Source organism: Protomyctophum parallelum, assembly GCF_964188405.1.
Source record: "Protomyctophum parallelum genome assembly, chromosome: 6".
In the NCBI taxonomy this organism is placed as follows: Eukaryota; Metazoa; Chordata; class Actinopteri; order Myctophiformes; family Myctophidae; genus Protomyctophum; species Protomyctophum parallelum.
In genome coordinates this window covers 31,079,086-31,098,947 of record NC_139701.1, presented here as the reverse complement: position 1 = coordinate 31,098,947, position 19,862 = coordinate 31,079,086, and the positions used below count along the sequence as shown (strand labels likewise).

General features: G+C 42.4%; 1 protein-coding gene across 4 annotated transcripts in view; it reads right to left on the bottom strand.

Annotated features, from left to right (window-relative positions):
- Nucleotides 1-18,896, bottom strand: part of rfx2 (regulatory factor X, 2 (influences HLA class II expression)) — a 35,772-nt gene extending 16,876 nt beyond the window's left edge. For 2 of the 4 annotated variants that reach the window (XM_083766423.1, XM_083766424.1), the window contains exons 1-4: nucleotides 18,770-18,896; nucleotides 6,497-6,608; nucleotides 616-705; nucleotides 358-440 (exon numbers count right to left, since the gene is read on the bottom strand). In XM_083766423.1, the coding sequence (XP_083622549.1) occupies nucleotides 358-440; nucleotides 616-705; nucleotides 6,497-6,608; nucleotides 18,770-18,795 (311 nt within the window). In that variant the 5' untranslated portion in view covers nucleotides 18,796-18,896. The remainder of the gene's footprint in view (nucleotides 1-357; nucleotides 441-615; nucleotides 706-6,496; nucleotides 6,609-18,769) is intronic. The other 2 variants (XM_083766425.1, XM_083766426.1) reach the window with 1 other exon arrangement.
- Nucleotides 18,897-19,862: the final 966 nt, after the last annotated feature.

Genomic DNA, 19,862 nt, shown 5'->3' with positions numbered 1-19,862 from the left:
TCTGCTATTTTCTTTTTAATCGTGAAAATGTGGCGCAAATCCTGACATAAAACTGTCGGGATTTAGAAGACATTTTATACATTTCGACGTCAGGCCTAAATGGGTCAAGTAAAGTGTACAACTTTTATTACTGCTATATCCAGTTGCTGTGGGAACAGCTTGAGAAGCATGTTGTGGGATGGGCTGGGGGATAAAAACAATCACAGCTGACTGGCTGCCAGCATTTGAACAAATGTAAAAATAGCCATTCCGATTTCCTACTGCCATTGAATGCAAATTCCTGTGAGTCAGACTACAGTGCATAAGCATGCATCATGTTATTCTGTCATAACTGTAGAGAGGTCTAACATTGCTCACATAGTTCCATTTGTGTAGATTGCTTCTCCGCCTTCTCCAACATATTGGACTTGGGATGGGTATACGTGTTGGACCTGTTGGACCTATAGATAGAGACAAACAATACAAAAGTTAAAACCACTACCATTGGGTGGAGACTAGAAAGTAATACAAAAGCTCAAAACGTACAGGGAGTAAAAAAAAAAAAAAAAGGACTAGAGTTCTCATTGAGGTCAAATAAGTATAATTCTTGGTGCGTGTATGTGTACGTTTATGTACCTGCTGAGGGACCTGTTGGACCCTGGGTACTGACAGCTGCTGTACTTGTGCTACTTTCTGAGCTGACCCCGTTGCTTGCACCAGCACCCTCTGTGCAGGAGAACAGGCAGAAAGCAGTTACTTACTGTGCACGCACAAACACACAGCAATGCTAATGTGCAGGGGCCTCCTGCATCACACAGAAGCTAAAATACTTCACAGATCACTAATAGCATGGGGCAAATGCATAAACACGAATGCATTATGGGGATTTGTTTTCCAATTAGCAAACATAATGCGAGCTTACTGTGTCAATGCTATTCTTTTCTATTTTGGAGCGGACCGGTCCACTTGAGCAATTCCCCAATTTTCAACCGTATCTTAATAATAGGTCCTCAGTCCTCACTGATGCTTATTATAAGATGGCACAATTTTTGGTCTATTCACTCGGCGTCTCATTGGCAATGGTGTGCTATGGACAGTTTAGAAACCTGCCTACCAATGACATACTGCAAGCGATGGGGATTCTAAGCTAATAGAAACTAAAACCTTTCTCTTCTAGAAAATACAACAGAATGTGATAAAACAGAAGCCATTGTTCTTGCATTAATAAGAAATAAAACGTTTGAACTTTTGCCAAACTTGTCTACTGAAGAGGTCACTGGTAGGAAAATTTCAGGAACCGCTCTAAGAATGAGCAGACAAAAATGGTACCATCCTCAACCTTATTGAGAACAATTTATATGAAGATATGGGAATGGTTTAAGTGGTCCTTTAACCGCTTAAGGCGTAATGGTATAGAATGTTTTATATTTGAAACATTTTGGCCGAAATGGTGGCATGACACGAAAATAAATCCTTCATTCATAAAGTATATGTTTGTTCTTGCTTAATGTAAATCGCTCTGGATTAAGCGTCTCCAAAAGCCTAAATTGTAAATTGTATATGTCTTTGATTGATTGATTGACTGAAAACTTTATCAGTCAAAATGTAAACGGCATGTCGTGTGGTACAGTCAGACATTAAGGCTAAATGGACAACACCAAAATCCTGGGGACTTGTTTCCATTGTGTTTCTTCGAGGTTGTGTGAGGTTGTGTGATTGTGGACAGCCACTCCTGGTTGCCTTCTGCAATGGAGTGCTGCTGACGCAAATTCGTTTCATGACAACAAAAACAAATATAAACATACGTTTTATTCACAAGCCTGAGATATGTTGTGTCCAGACAGCGGTGTCATTAGGCTTGGTGCTGTTTTTTCTCAATGTGCTCGAGTTGTCCAAAAAGCCATTGGAGATTCACTACTGACTTAATGTTATTATTAGTAAAGTAATACCATTTGGTTTCCATGGATTCTGTTGAAAACAGTGCACTTCTAGTTGGCGGGAGAGACTGTTTCTGTATGCTGTGTGTGTGGGTGTGTGTGTGTGTGTGTGTGTGTGTGTGTGTGTGTGTGTGTGTGTGTGTGTGCGCGCGCGCACGCATACAAAGGCAAGGGGGGTTCGTATCACAGCAGACGCAAGCCTACCTAATGTCTCTTGGTAGAATGAAAGGTGTAACGGCAATTAGAAGCCTACAGGTGTGGCCATAGAGAAAGTGACCGTAATGGTGACCTAAATAAATCAGATCAGTACATGTGAGAACAGAGGTGTATGGGACTTGGGAATCAACCTTTTTCTTGAAACAAAAGGAAAGTCCCTTTATTTTACTGCATTTAACAGAAAACTGCTGCCACATTTTGCACCGATTAATGCACATTGAGTAGAGTAGTGCACTTACCACTAACCCTCCAGCCCTTTGAGAACTAATGAAGGATAGAGGCTCATACAGTTGGGATCTTCTCAACACTTGCAAGACGCCATTTAGCTGACCTACCATACGAACTGAATTGAGATCAAATTGACAGTTCTTTCCTTCGCTTCCTATTGGCTACTGTCTTCCCTCAGGGTCTAACACCTACTCACTCATACCGTTGAATAGCAGTGGGGATACCATTATCTTTTAAATGTCGATTAGCGTTGCCTAAACAAACAACATGTATGCTAATCCACTCACAGCTCACAGGAACGCTTCATTTGGATGGAGACAGAAAGCATATAAATAATAAATAATATCTTCCTAGACAAGCTGAGGCTCTGGAAAGTGTTGTCAAAGTGTGGTGCTTATTATGTTGACATTGATAATCCTCTAAATCCTTGACAAAATATCCAGGTTTGTTCCACTTCCAATTTACTTTTCCAGGTTTTATATATGAAAACTTATTTTACATTCTGTTATTAACAGTACAGCTGTGAGGAAAATGGTCCATGTGGTTACTTCTTGAGTTAAAATGGATAAATGTACACTGAGGATTAATGTGCACCGAGGTTCCAACAGACCATTTGGTTGCAATTTAGCCTACACTTAATTTTGGCCTTACAAATTAAGGCCCAAACCACACCAATGATTGGCCATGCAACTCCTTGCAACCAAATGGTTGCCGAGTAGTTGCATGCAACCATTATTCCCAAAGGCAGTTGCAAGGAGTTGCATTGGTGTGACATATCCTTAAAACTGTTTTGTAGCAAAGAGTAGCGACTAGTTGCATTGGTGTGGTTTGGGCCTTACACTGAGGATTTGTGTGCAGTGGCGGCGATTCGGTGAGATAGAGGTGGACGGAGATCAGACGAAGTTCAGAGAAGCCAATTGTAGTTTTTTTTTTTTGTGGTGCCATCAAAATAGCGTTTGGTTGGTTTTCACCACCAAGTGCCAGTGTTGCGCAGCCTAAAACACACACACACACACACACAGAAAAGTACGTCGCAATCGGGACTGGATTACCAGCCAAGGTGCCAGCCACGTTATTTTAAACTTTTTTTAGAGAGAGAGATTTAGGGATGTCAGTCAGGAAAAACTGTTCTTTCAGTTAAGCATTCAAGTTAACACACTGAAACACTACACCACTTTACACACACACTACGCACAACAGATGCAAATGATTCCATTAACTATAACAATGACACATCTCCAGGTGGTCTGAGGTGTGAAGACTTGCCCGCCTTGGGGGAGAGTGGGTGAGTGCGGTCAATCAAACCTAAATGTAACGTCCGGGGTGGTATCAAGGTGCCATATTTCTGTTTTAGAAAATGTTTCAGATGGAAAATAAAAATAAATCAAGCCAATTCGAATATTTAAGAATAGTCAGGGACAGGGAGCCTTCCGAGAGCTTCCTGAGCAAAGATAATTACATTTATTTTGCCCTTTGTGTGCAGGCTTTTCAGGCACCTTGTAATTCTCTAGGACTTGGCTCATATTTTAGTGCAGGCCCCTGTATGGGCACCCTCAGTTGTTCAGGACCCCAAGTTGTGTATACTGTGCCTCTTACATGCATACAGACAAACAGAAGCTACAGAATGTGTTCTTGAAGAAGTAGGTTACAATATTAAATGTATTTGTAAAGATGTATGATGAAAGAGACCAGAGCCATTGAGTAATGGTTGAGACAAAGCAGTGAAGAATCCTGCAAGATACATAATTTCAGTCTTACCCAATACCCAATCTTTCTGTTTTATGAACACAAGGCTGCTGTATTTTATACCTCATACTAAGCATTTAAAGTATGAGGTATAAAGTACAGCAGCCTTGTGTTAATAAAACAGAAATATTTGGTATTGGGTAAGACTGGCGTTATGTATCTTTCACTGCTTTGTCTCAACCATTGCTCAATGGCTCTGGTCTCCGCCACCGCGGTGGATATTAGACATTCCGTTTTTATTTTATTTTTATGTTGCCACTACTGTTGGAGCAGCCATAAACTACACAGGTTAATCTCGATGTTCTGGGCATCTTTGTAATGTTAGTGTTAGTAAAAAAGCAGGTAAAGGAGTAAAGTTTGAGGCAAACTAACATCAGTCACTCTGCCGTTCACTGTAGTGGAAGAGGTGCGCCTGGTGAGGGTTTTACCCCCGCAGCTACGTCGAGTCCGCCTACAGGAAATACGTAGGCTGCGACCATGAGACCCGCTACGGAATCGGTCTATAGGCCTACTAAAGTGTGCCTGGGATGTGTCTGTGTAGCTGCATGACTGAGAGGAGTGTGAGTGGATACAATCAAGATACAGGTTTGGAGGATTTAGCAGGTGTTGGGAATTTACCTAATCAGACCTAGGCTGGGGTTGCTATGGTGATCAATTGGATCAACAGTGGTCCAGGGACCACCAGTGGTCCTCATTTAAAAGATGGAGTTAGTATTAACCAAATGGACCCTTATTAACTCTCAAGAGTTACAATTATTGTTAATCAACTACATCAGGGGTTCCCAAACTTTTTTGACTTAGGTACCCCTTGGGGGGAAGATTATTTTTATTTGTAGGGTTCATAATCGATTAATCGTTAATATTGAATTATACAAATCGATTTTCATTTTGGACCCATTTACACATCCCTAGTCGTTCTTTGATTTTTCAAAAATAGCAGACCTACAAGCTCGTAGCGCGCCACTCGGTGGCGCGCTATGAGCTTGTAGATCTGCTATTTTTCAATAGCTAAAGCATGACATGATGCTAACACCAAAATGGGTTCCCGTTCAGAATGGGTTAAAGGCTATTTTTTACAGCCGGGCTGACCCGAGCTTGTAGGTCTGCTATTTTTGAAAAATCGAAGAACGACTGACATAGAAACATAGCTTTTTCAGAAAACTGTCTTGATATAGAAGACATTTTTAGAATCTGATCTCAGGTCAGAATGAAAACTGTCAGGATGTAGAAGACATTTTTAGAATCTGATCTCAGGTCAGAATGGGTTAAAGAAGAATTTGATGGTACAGTGGAGAGAAACAGGAAGTGAAGGAAGGTGTAGAAGTACCAGAAGATTTGAAATGTGTCTGATTGGCAGTGATAATAATACAGTCTTTTTTACTGGCAATCCTGACTCCTGGCCAGGATGTCCGGATGGAATTATATTTGTCTTTGTAAAAAAAGAAAAGAAGAAGGCCAAACCAGGCAATTACCGGCCTAACACACTGACACTATATATCTCTATTCATCTGGCTCCATGGATCCATTCCAGGTTTTCTTCCTAATGCTATACTGGCAGAATAAGTTTTGTTTACTTTCTTTTATACAATAAAAGAGTGACTGAGAGCTGTTTCTCCATATAAGTCAACAAGGAGACTATTTTTGGATTATCACTAATCAACGGCACGTTTACATTGTGCTTCTGTTGGGACAATGCTGTAAAACTGGCCATTCACTGGCATCTAATGTTTGTGTTAGGACAAAGTTTGTGTTTCAAAGTTGGACATAGGAGGGGACACGGTAACTAACTACATAACTTAAACCTTTATCAAAGTATGATTGCGCTTCAATTTCTGGAAACCCTGATAAATACGAATCACAAGTGGGTTTAGGTAAAAGGGATGTGATGTGATGTCAGCCAAGTCTATGGACTTTTTACAAAACATTTTATTCCGTATAAACTTTACAGGCTACTGTAGGCCTAAAATCAGACTTGTGTGAAGTGAGCGGCGCCTTTTATGATGAGCATGTATGATGAAGTCACTTGTTCATCATACATCAAGTTCGATAAAAAGTCCATAGACTTGGCTGCCACATGATGTCATGGGTGGGGGTGGGCACACACAAAGCCACATGTTAGAGTGACTAGTGCCGCTCAAAAAGAGATGTATGATGACTTCATCATACATTGCATCATACACTCACTTCACACAAGTGTGATTTTTGTGTGCCCCCGTTGACGTCATGTGGCAGCTAATTCTATGGAGTTTTTACTATGTCATAGTGCCCCGCAAAGTGCTAATAATAAATACATTATTTTAATTTGTGTTGCACTCCTAGGGGAACTCTCCAACAGGCGGGGAGTGGGGAGTCTGGGGACAGCCGTTGACAGGACGGAGGTAGCAACTCACCTGTTGGGAAGCTGGGACAGGCTGCACCACGGGTGCCTGGGCGGATGTGGACGTGCGTATCGCCGTGCTGGATGAGGAGTCGGAGCCTCCCTCTGAGCTCTGCATGCTGGGGCTGCAGGGAAGAGGAGAGAGACAGGTAAGCACAGGCTCTCACGGAGTTGCACCACTCACTCATTTTTCCAATGCAGATAGGACTCCCTAAATGTAGATGGTTGTCATAGCAATGTCAACCCCTCTGCACAGGAGAGTGCTGAAGCTAAACAATGCTAAAGTTAACTAATTTTGGCTAGTTTTAAAGTTTAACAGTATTCGGGAACTTCCATGCAGAATAGACCATTGTGACAGTCACACAATGATGCCAAGTGACAAGTCTCTCTCTGACCAATCAGTAGTCTAGTCTGCAGTGCTTTCACGCCACTGTTTGGCATCTGCTCAGCTCGCATGGAACCTCAATGGAGAGAATACCAAAAAGGGCCAAGGCAACCAAAAAGGGTGACTAAATTTGAGCCAAGTTTAGCCAGTACTGTGAAGTGGAAAAGTGCCATAAGGGGGCTGCTGCATCAGCCAAATAAAGCAGAGTCAGTCAAGCCATCCGAGTCCCAGAGAGACAACCTTCCCCTGGCCTCCATCAGTGGAATAATAACAGGAATAACTAGAACTGCACTCTGTCGAGTGCATACTTGCTTGTTGCACACTAGTAGGCCATAAATATCCAAACTAGTGCGCAAGCAGAGCGCGCAAGTCCTTTCGACCGCTGTAAACTGTCAAATCTCAGTATCTCTGTGAAGGAACGTTTGAAATGATTAATGTTTAGATGTAACTATTTGCTACCTACCTACTTCATGCATATAAACACCTAGTATTATTAAGTATGGTTCAAGTTTCTATCTATATAAGAAATACTGTTTTATCGTTGTAGATATATTCTGGATCCCTTTTTAGTTTTTCAGAGACAAATAAATCATTGATATGTGTTGATATCCCCCAGCTGTTCCGCCATTTGATGTTTATGCAAGAAAACAGCAAATCTGTGCCTGGTTTGCTGGGACCAAATTACCATATTTCTTACGTCATCATTAAGAGCTAGTCATACATATACACACCACGTACTCTGGTCCCAGCAGATCAGGCACAATTTGCTATTTTATTTTTTACTGATTATGTATATAGTATACGTAATACTAGCTCTAAATGATGACGTAAGAGATATGGTCATTTGTGGTCATTTGGTCCCAGCAAAACAGGCACAGATTTGATGTTTTTCTGCATAAACATCGAATGGCGGAACAGCTGTCACGACGGAGGAGACCGGGCGAAAACATTACTTGCGCGCTCTGCTTGCGCAAGTAACAAGCATTGTTAGATGTAATAATGGCTGGTCCTGCTGGTAGGACCAGAGGCGTCTGAAACAGGTGGAAAAGTTAGGATCTGTCAGGACACCAATACGACTGTAATGACATTCCCCAAGGACTAAACCCACCATAACGCTGCCACTTCTCTGCTCTTCCATTGGATGACAGTGTGTGCTCTGCATAGCAAAGCAGTGGAGCTAAAAATGGAGAGACACAAAGCTCTCTCTTTTAAGAGGGGAGAGAGCGGGAGTATGGGAGGGGTGAGAGAGAAGAATGGAACTGCAATGGGGAGCGAGCATGAAAAAAGAAACTACTTCCCCACTCTCTCTGAAAAAAAAGGGGGGGGGGAATGGCAGTGGGACTCCAACCCCTGGCCAGGGTTCTGATGATATCCAGCGTTTGTTTCGAATGAGAGCCGTTCTCCGGGGGCTCCAATAATCCAGCTGATATGAGGAAATTCCTCAATGCTTTGTAAACGTTTGTCGGTTGCTATGGTGAGGAATCCATGACGACCACCCCTTACCCTGCCCCCTCCTCCCTGCCCCTCCCCCCCTCGCTCGGCGAGGGGGGGAGGCACAAGAACTTTTGAGTGTGGTGGCCACAGAGAAAGGAGGGAGAGACAGGGATGTGTAGTGTGTGTGTGTGTGTGTGTGTGTGTTGGTAGTAGTAGTAATGGCGGTGGGTAGATAAGGTCTCTAGCATAAAAGCTTTACACAAGTCTGACTATTAATGCAATTCAATGTGTCAATTCAGTCAGTCCATAGGCAGATAGTGACATGCTGTTGTCGCACTTCATTACAGCTGAGAGCAGTGCGGTATAACCGGTTTAAGGCACAAGTTAACCCTCTTCTACAAAACAAAAAGCCAAGACACAAAATTGTGTAACATGTAAAATTGTTTCTAATTCACTGTAGGGGTTGCAGAGAATACATTGCTTCAATGGCTACAACAAGCTAGCGGTCAACTCAACCGTTGCATCTGATATCCGTTTGTGCAACAGGTGCGCTCCTGGCTTTTAGCTTCTGACTTTCTCAAGACAAGTCTGTATGTCTTTCACCTGAGATTGGGGTGGTGCTTGTTCATTTTAGCCAGGACCGTGGGCTCTAATCTACCCAATGGTCACGTTAGGTGATGGTTGACAATATCATGACCTGCCAGCATGGGGGAAGGTGATCGCCACTGCAGACCTGGAGGCTACCCGAATCAAAAAAGGGGTAAGACAAATTGTGTAACTGAGCTCTTAGTGGGGAATAACAGAATAACAACAGTTGGGTGTGCCACCGCTGACATTTTCCAAGCATGGAGACTTGGCCAGAGGCAGAAACGTTGCTCCGTCTGTCTACATGACTAATGGGCCTGAGCAAAGGAAAGCCATGTTGAAATTCATGACATGTGTCAATCGCTTGCCTTATCAAGCGGTTGAATGGTGACAGAGAGGAGATGCCACATGCAAACACACTCAATTGAAACCACCATTTGTCTGACTGTCAACAGCCCTCCCTCCTCCCTCTCTCCCTGATCCGTCTCCAGTGTATTTGTCATGATGAGTGCAAAAATAGCACTCATCTGTAAAGGCCTTATCTGCGCAGAATCCTATCCAAAGACTATTTTCAGAATGGTTTGAAGGGAAATCTTTTTATATGGTGCATCTTTTAAAGCAAGGAATTTGTCCATGGGGTGTCAGCCAAGTTATAAATACAAGTGTAACAATCCTAGCAGTTATCTTTGGACCACTTTTATTTTCACTGAACAGGGGGGGCAGACCTAAGGGTTTCTTTGCACTATTATAGCAGGACAAGGTGGTGGATGCCTGGCAAGGGGGGGGGGGTTATAAAATCGAGCACTGGCCAGCATGTTTCCCTCCATAAAAGCTCAATTAAAGTGCCGTCTTTAGTGGAGTGCACCATGGCATAGGACTGGCAAGAACAGGCAAAGAGGAGTCAATTCTCCTCATCCCCAAGGGAAGGTTAAAAGCCACAAATTCCCCACCAGCAGCTATGAGCGGCACAAAAGCAGAACACAGCAGGAGACCTCACAGACAACTGCAGAAACCCTACTGTGAATGGGCGGCACTTAACAGCCTTTCCCCTTCCAAACGCTTGACAACTTCACACACGTGTGTGTGTGTGTGCGCACACACGCACACACACACAGGCAAATCTCAAACGAGCAATTAAGAAGAAATTCGACAGCAGATCCCTTTTCCTGTGTTAAAGAGCCACCTGCGTTTCAGAAGGCATACAGAAATGGAAAAACTTAGGAACTCTGTAATTTTAAAGCTCTTAAAAAAAGGTTTACTAACTTTACTATCTAAAGAAATAGACAGTAAACCTACAGCCTACCTGCTGTTGTGTTTGAAAATATGGACAAGAGTTAAACATGTCACTGACAAATCTAACTTCAACAGCACTCAATCAGAGAAAAACACATACAGATGTTCAATTAAAAACAGGAGCCCACAGTCTTGGCTCATGTTTGCACTAGCCCACATTGTTTGCAGAGCAACAACGGTTGCTAGTAGCAACACCGTCCACTCCCGTTTCCAGGAGCCTGTTGCTATGCAACCAACAGAATACTTCCCAAACCAAACAATGCCATCCCCCAACTGATCCCTCTATCTCACACTAAGCAGAAACTTACAACAATAAATATGTAAGCTATTAATTTCAGACACCAGGGGGAAGACACTTGTATTTGTAGAGAGTAAAGATTACATAAAATGTTAAGACTTCATGCTGGTTTAGACTTGATTCAGGAGGACAGGACAGACTTGATTTAGGAGGACAGGACAGAATAAAGTGTTTTACTTTTATGTACTTGAACTGGACAAAAAAGGAGAAATGTTTAATTACAAAAAGAGTCTCTCCCCCAATCATGCTTTGCACCAGAACAACTATTGCTTTCCTTTCTAACTTGATAATCCAGCCATTGGGGAGATAGCAAAACACCTGTAGCAGAGGAAACCGTGTTTAATGCCTTTTACAACTCGGTGGAAGTTGAAACAACACAGCAATAAAGTGGAAATCTTGTGACATCTATTGTTTGTTGTGTGTGTGTGTGTGTGTGTGTGTGTGTGTGTGTGTGTGTGTGTGTGTGTGTGTGTGTGTGTGTGTGTGTGTGTGTGTGTGTGTGTGTGTGTGTGTGTGTGTGTGTGTGTGTGTGGCCCTAGGCAGTCACTACCAACTGTGCTCTGTTCAGTCCAGCTTCCATCCTCTTGACCACTAAAAGGCTGGTCACTCTGGCAAAACATGTATTCACACAGAGAGCAACAGGTTTCCTGATTTGGTTACGTTTTAACAAGCATGTTATTCCCTGTCTGGGAGTTCAACCATCACTAATAGTAATAATCTTAATTGAGGAACCAAGAACAGACACTATTCCGAGAATCTCAGGTTGACTTTGTATTCTTTGATTCAATTTAGCTTAAAGAAGGCTCTACAAGGCACATGAGGCGCACACACTCACACAAAGAGCGAATTAAGATATGATAAGAGATTTCCACCACGGAGGCTGTTCTTCAAGCCTGTCTCATTAATTCATGGCTAATCCAATCAAAGCAGCTCTCAGGGTCTGCAGATGGCAGGGCAATAGGAAGAGAGACAGAGAAAGAGAGAGAGAAACCCTAGCCTCCCCTCATCTCATCTGGTCTTCACCACAACCTGTCCACTCTATCCGTCACCATGTGCAGCGCAGGCCTGACAGCCACAGAGAAGGATCAAACCGTCACCATGGAGACGGTGTGTTCGCCCATGCACCTTTCTCCAACAACCCCGTCCCCCACCTCTCTTGAACCTTTCCAGATAACCACCCCCTCGCTCTGTTTCCTCCTTCCTACCATTTAACATTTCAAGATGAAGAATAGCGATAAAGATTATCGTTTTAATGCGCGGTTGGGAGAAGTAAAGTTAGGTGTGAGAGAGAAAGAGAACGAGAGAGGAGCAACAGTCACAGGGTAATCAGTTTAATCTCTTATGAGGGCATCTCCGTTTTTAATGAGGGTTTTTTCAAGCCTTATCGTGCTGATGACACAGTAGAGAAGTTCACTCATTTGTTGTTGTGCCACCTGGTTGCCAATGGTGAGGAGTAGGGAAAGAAAAGGCATTTGTGAAACATTGTAGCCTGCATGGCCAGACTAATATTACTCCACAGGGATTTATTTTTCCTGTGGCAGATTCGACTGGTTTCCAGGCTAGAAACATTGTGGAGCTGTTTTAATTCATTTGTTGATCTTTGGGGGGGGGGGGGCGGAGGATGGGCACAAATATTTTTGTGCAACTTAGCTCAATGCATAGCTGTTGAATCCATACAAACACATGGAGAATAAGACTTGGGTTCCACTCACGGCTAGATGCAAAGGTCACAATACAGACAGGACAAACCTTCCTAAAGCCTATTATGTTAGTTACGCTTTCCCCTTGATGAACCATGGGAAAAACATGATCATAGTGGAGTGGGATCACATTTAATCCAAAGTGCGCCATGCCTAAGAACACAGAGATGCTATCTTGCTAAGGACACATGTGGACTCTAGCCAACTCAAAACTTGAAGTGATAACAATCTTATATTGCCACACTAGTAAGACAATCTCTCTCGCATAATACATCCATCGATGGGATTGTTTTCTATAAAGAGGCAGAATCCACAATGATCTTGCTCAGAGCTGACAGAGTTAAGTCTACCTTGAACCAGTGATAACCGCTATGTCTCATAGTGGGGTGTTGGTTTTCTTGGCGAGGGCTGTACCCCCAGTCCAAACAGATATGACACCGACTGTAATTCATCGTTATGTTCTCCAAGTATCAACAGAACCATGAGTCACCAGCAGTTAATGCTTGAAGATTCAACCGATCGGAGCGCTTTTCTCCCCTCTGCGCAGTTGGCAGTGCGCCACACTGTCCTCTGGTAATCTTTCACAAATGAATGTGTCATCTCCTTGCAATGCAATATGCTCCGTTTAGATTTAGAACTGAAATGTTGCCTGATTCCATCCTAGTGGTTTACCAGTTGTTGCCATGAATGCAGTTTGTGTAGTGTGTGAACTCACTCACAATTTCTTGTGACTGTACATTAGCATCCAATGTGTATTATCATCGCATTTTTATTTTAGGATCTCTCATTTGTTTTGACTGAAAATACATTTAAAAAAATCACCCCCGTGTGAAGTGAGGGGCGCTCTTATCATCGTACATCATCATGACGTAAAATAGACACACAGAGTAAAATTCTCCATTCATTGTCAATGGGAATTTAATGTTTGTTTAAGACGAAGTTTGTGGACGGTAACTAAAAGCTGGATATAGGAGGGGCTAGCCGCTAGCGCCCCTCAAAAGTGTGGGTGTGAATCCAACAACTCTAATATTTGTCAGACAGACAACTGTTTGCCATTGTTACTTTCCTGAGTGTAGGAACTTGGACAAGGAAAAAAGTAAGCAGATCAACCCGTTGGCTGATCTGAGTGGGCGGGAGGGTTTGTACTTGCTTTGAATGCCAGCATCAAAATACAAAACTCTGATGCTGGCATTCAATTTCAAACTAAAGCAACCAAAGGCATGGCTCCCCCATATCTTACAAGTATGATCGAACCATACAAACCCTCCCGTGCACTCAGATCAGCCAACGCAGGGAAGCTGGAAGTACCTTCACTAAAAACGCCAGGACAACACTCCACCCGTCCCAAACTCTTCTCCCTTCTGGCTCCAAAACTATGGAATGCACTTCCCATCACAATCAGAACTGCAGCCACACTCCCAATCTTCCGCCGTAGTCTGAAAACCCACCTTTTCAGACTCCATCATGGCCTGTAGCACTTGCCCTAACCCCTTAGATAGCACTTTATGTAGCTTTATGCATTTTAAACAGACTTATAGCATGTTACAGCGACAGCACTAGAATTGCATTTTATGTAGTCATAGCATTTTATAGTACATATGTATACTTTGTATAGTATAATATTGTATAGTATGTATAGTTTATATATATAGTTTCATGATATAGATACTCCACTGTTACGTTCTTAGCTTACGCATGTTTCATGATAACTACTTTTTATATATGTGATGTATGCCATGCTTTTTGTTATTGCTTAATGTAAATCGCTCTGGATTAAGAGCGTCTGCTAAATGCCTAAATTGTAATTAAACAAATGGAATATTGTTGGGTAACTTGGGTGAGCTCAATTATAATTACACAAAAGCCAACAGACGAGAGTTTGATCAGAGGACAGAGGTGGCATCCGTCCGAAGGCCTGCCTCTAACAAGGACACATTCCCTTCAGTGCAGCCTTCCTCCACCTATGGGAATCATCAAATCTTCTCATTAAAACGAGTCTGATGTGCAACCCTGGAGACCTAGGACAGGAGATCACTGAAACCAACATTGGAGCCTGGGTCTATTAACGCTTGATTTATACTTTGTTATGGGCAGGTATCGCACACCAAAAACAGCTGATCTACAAGCTCACTACTACTATTTTCGGTGTGTGACACTGGCGCGCAAATATGTACAAATTACCCTTTACTCTCATCCTTCTGTACAGCTCTTTCCCATGTAATGCTCTAGCCTAGGTTACTCTCATTATTTTGCAGCATGTTTTCAATGACAATAGTTACTTTTTGAAGAAGAGACGAGGAAACAGCCACACAAAGAAACATCTCTTAACAAACTAGTCTTAACTACAAAAGAAAAGAACCAGGGGAAAAAGTGAGGAGAACGATGGTAGGGGGTCAGCTAACCCTGCCTGAAAGGCTCGTAGAGGGAGGGGAGAAGGCTGTCATTGTAATGCAAATGTCGCAGTCTTGTCTGCTGTTTGTGGCAGGAAATTTAATTAGCAGTTGTGTAGCTACGATACAAACCAGGTGGAATGTAAAGAATGCCCCCAGATGACTGTGTGTGTGTGTGTGTGTGTGTGTGTGTGTGTGTGTGTGTGTGTGTGTGTGTGTGTGTGTGTGTGCGAGCATGAACAAGAGAGAAATAGAAGGGCCCCTGAAAAAAAACAAAAAAACATTTCATTTCACAACAAGTCTTAACCTGTTGCAACTGTTGTCTCAGGCCCAATGATGGGCAACATTTTTCTTAAGGTTGTTTCTAAGTATCCTAGCAACATAAGCCAACAATGATTTCCAAAACATTTTTACCTGGGAAGCCCCGGCATTATGAAATATCATTCAAGAGTCAAGTGGGCACTTAAGATTAAACTAACTTAAAGTAGTTTTCTTTCATCTGATTCTAAGCATATTATGTGGAATGAACATGACAACATGTCACGTGACAATGGCTCTCTCTCTATCTATATCTATGTATATATAACACAAATGTACTGTATTACATAGTACTACTAGTAGTACTATGTAATACAGTACATTTGTGTGCATATATATAATTATATTTGTGTGTGTATATATGTATTTGTGTGTATGTGTATATGTATATATATAACACAAACTTACTGTATTACATAGTACTACTAGTAGTACTACCTTACTTGTTTTATAACTTGTTTATTACTATAACTTGTATTAGGCTATATCTTGTTTGTATGTTTCACATACATGAGGCAAAGTCTGTTGGAGTCTGCCATACCAACATTTCACTGTCTGACTGCACACACGCATGAGCGGCATGTTACAAATAAAGTCTCTTGATTCTTAGCATGAATAAATTAACGTTCAAGATCAGGAAAATGACACATTTGCGTGTAAAGAGACACTTAACAAATCCCTCAGGGTATTCTTTTATTTTTATGCTTTGCTCTGTGATTTCTTGACATGCGTTTGACTGGAGATTTGGGATAACCCATTAAAATAGCGTTAACCTCACATCATGAAATGTACACATGCAGGCAATGGTTAGCACAGTGGGCTCAAACTCGTTTTTATGAATACCATCAACAATAACACAGACAAAATCTATCCTTGCGGCAGTGATAGGGCTCATCAAGATGAGCTAAATACAGCATCAGCAAACACCCCCACACATGCATAGTCGCATACATGCGCAGAACATGTGACCAAAAGCTGTGTCGGGTCATACTCTGCCCCAGAGATCACTGCAGCTGTCCATGTGAGAGCTGCACTGTACTACTCACAAGTCCATTAAAACACTCAAAATGGCACACGGGTAACTGTGGACACACTTCTAAATACAATCACACGAGTGACTCTAGAGAGGTTGCTGTTTAGAGGGGCACCAGAGAGGAGTCGAAGTCTTAAGCCTGACGCGTCGGTGAATCACAGGTCACTGTGGCATCCATCGCTGAGAGGCAATGAAGCATGACCATGATCACAGGCTCCGGGCTGTGTCAATAATCAAATGGTGCCTGTGGTTCACTGCACTTGTGATAAATGAGTGTGATGTAGCTACGCTATGAGAGCAGCAGGTTGTTCTACATTTTGTAAAAAGACAGATATTAAAATGCACAGATCGCACATGTCGACCACTTCACAATCAGAACACAGTAGAGTACACTGTACAAAACTATGGTGACTCCAACGGCTGCTTTCCATGTTCTTCCGTTCTCCTTCCTGAACACCTTCTCCTCCTGACCTGCCTCTGCAAGCCAAAACTATGCACTGCACTCCCACCATAAAGGAGAAAAATTGCCTGATTAAAACCACTGACTTTTAAAAGAATAACATTTCGCCCCCTGGCCCACCCCAACTCTTTTCTTTCCATCACTTTGGGTGTATTTGTATATGAAGTTGCCATGTAAACATAACAGCAACATGCTCAGATTGGGGGGGCAGGGGGATGAACACAGAGTTTCAGTGCGGTCATTCCTTTGTTTTCCTTGTAGCTGAGAAGAGTGTGTGACCAATCAAAGAGTCGATTTCGATTCAGTCACACCATGTAAAACCAAGCTGCATGTTCCATTAAATGAGGATTAAATTCTTGCTCTCAAAACAAATTGTGATCATAATAAAAATCAAGTTGAAAAGCAACAAACATTTATACAGAGAAAAGTGCTGCAAAGTGTAAACTATACCACATAGTCATACAGCAAGTTTCCTTCAGGATCAATAAAGTATCTATCTATCTATCTATACATACATCTGTCGGAGCAGGGACAAATCATTCAATCATCTAAAAGTCAAAGACCAACGAAAAGTAACAAACGTGGCCCCTTTTCACCTAAAACGAACAAGGTAGCCGCCAGCGGCATCAATAATGCATCTGTCCCAACATGAATCATTCAGCCGTGTGCCTTGGAAGATAAAATAACTATGTCGAAAATAGAATACACCTGTTACACCATGTATTCCATTACTGTAAACCAGAGTGTTAATTGAATTGAAGATTTCTTGTGGCAAAGAGTGACTCAATAGGAAATAGATCTTGCAAGAGTATCTGACCAACCATCCAATTCTTGGCCGATATTACAGAAATTTAAAACAACAATGTTGCACGTTAAGCTAATCATCTAGGGACGGACCCCCCCCCCCCCACACACACACACACACACACACATAATTTGGGGACCACTGTGTTATATGTGAGTTGAATAGATTAGTAAATAGTAATAGTTACTCAAAAGAGGGGAGAAAGCGGGAAAACGTCTAAATTGAGACAACTGCACTACTGCAGGGGATAAGGAATCAGGCACAAAGTAGCCTATACTATAGTATAACTGAAAAGACAACAAAAATTGCACTCAACTCATCAATTGCACAAGAATACGAAGGAGTACTACACCTGAACAACGTACGTCATTATCAACTGGGAGGCTTTCCCATTAGCACACAATCACCAGACCACTGTAGCGCCACCAAGCCAATACACAAGATGGCATGTTTACAAGAAGAGAATGTAAATAAGTAAACTAAACACAAGACTTCCGGGCCGGCTAACATACAATGACTTATTATGCAGGCTGTTGGGAATGTCTAGTTTCCGTATTGAAGCCCATCACTCTTTGAAATGAGACCGTAAAACAGACAGGACCACCAAAGAATAAATAATCATCACAGCACCACCTAGCTGTAATATGCGAGTGTTTTGTCTGGCGTGCATTTGACTCGTAGAGATCTTTACGAACGTTTTTTTTCTTCAAGTAACAGTAAAGTGTTACCAGTTGAGTTAGTAGCTGTAGTTAAATTACTCATCTAGTGTTACAGGGTAAGTTGCTTTGGGAGTGAATTAGCAAACGGTGTAACACCGAACTAGGTGCGCATATAAAGAAAGTTATTTTGTATAGGCTAATACGCGGTCGACAAAATACAGCATTTTTGTTCAGAAAATAACCATCTTTAACGTACCGACACAAATAGAAGATCTAATGAACGACATTGGGTTTGCTGATGAATGTACCGTAAGTAAATCCCATCGGTCCGTTCCAGTCAATAGCCTGTTCCCATGGAGGAGCTACAGTGCCACCTGCTCCGAATCCAAATGAGCGAGCAAAACAAAACACAAACAAAGCTCGACTAAACTTTCGCTGTTTCGTAACGAAAGAGACACACTGGCAAATATTATATGGCGGTATAAAGAGGTTGCACACTGTCTGCACGTAGCATTCGTTCAAACATCTTTGTGTAACTGTGCCTGTACGTGTTAGCATTAGCGAGCCACCTGTAGCTTGAATAGCAACATCTCCACAGCGTTACTTACATAGCAACGACCCATAGTGACGATCAAGCCGTTTCTTTACAGCGCAAATAGCACATCCAGGAGGAATGCCGCCAGCACTACCGGGTGCTTTTAGTCAAGTTGTTATTACTAAGTTACAGGGAGTTGTTAGTGTGGATTTAGATCAAATTAAATAAAAACTGGGAAGCCCGTTAACGTTACAGTGAACTTGGGGGCAGGAAGGGAAAGTTGTGACATGGAAGGGAAACGGAGGCTGGCAATGCAATTCAATCCGGATGTATTTTAATCCAATGTCAGATCAATTTCAGGTCTCTATTTATGCTGTAAAGATATAGTCACCTTTGCCTTGAGAAAACTTCTGTCATGGTTGTGCTCTCTTTATCCCTCTCTCACTTGCTCGCTGACTTCCAGTTGCTGCTGCTGTTGCTGAGTGTTGCGGCCGTTGGTAAGTAACTGTCTCCACGGCTACAGTCACTATGGTGCGAGGGGGTCTCGAGGCAACTGTTGCTACCCTCTACCGACTACGTCACAGCCCCCACTGAAACCAGTAAACCCCGCCCAGGTCAAGTGAAATAGAATATGACCGCTAGGGGGCGGTCTTACCATTGAAAATATCTAATTAGTTTTTAAGTTTTTCCACAGATGTTTTTATGGATCATGGCCTCAGGCCTTTAGCCTGGGTTCTTACCATCACACCACCAGTCAGAGCCTGCACAAACATGTCATGCATTAGACTAGACAAGGTTGGACTTGTTACATCTTGTGTACAGGTACATAAGCGTAAAACTTGTTTGGTTTCCTTAAGCCCAAACCACACCAAAGGGTCGGGCCAGGACAAAACATTTAAGGTCAACCATACCAATGCAACTCAATGAGTTGCTAGCCTGGGCAGCATTCCTTTTCGGGTTTATGATCCGGTCTGGAGCAGATGATATTGCTACGTCATGTAGTATTGTAGTCATCCAGAACTTCCTTTGGCCTCATCACGATTCTCAATAAAAGCTGCAGGCTACAAGAGCTTTTATCGTTTTTTCTTCCGGGTTGAGGGAAAAGGAAGTTCAGGATTATTCTTCCTGCCTGATGACTACAAAACAATACTACAACATGACGCATCGATATCCTCTCCAGACCAGTTCAACTTCACACGGCAATTTTGTAACACAGACCAGGCTTTCCTCCGGGGTGGAAAGCCTGGTCACGTCGAGGTTATGAGTTGCATTGATGTAGTTTACCTAAAAGCAGTTTTGTCCTAACCTGACCCTTTGGTGTGGTTTGGGCTTACAGACAATGCAGCAGGATAGCATTCAAACAAGGGATAAAATAAAGAGTGCTAGAAAAATAGTAATATACAATACATGTTCTCACAGCTTCACTGTCAAGTTAATTTCCTGTTCAACTCCAAAGGACCAGAGACAACTCAAGATTTCCAAAT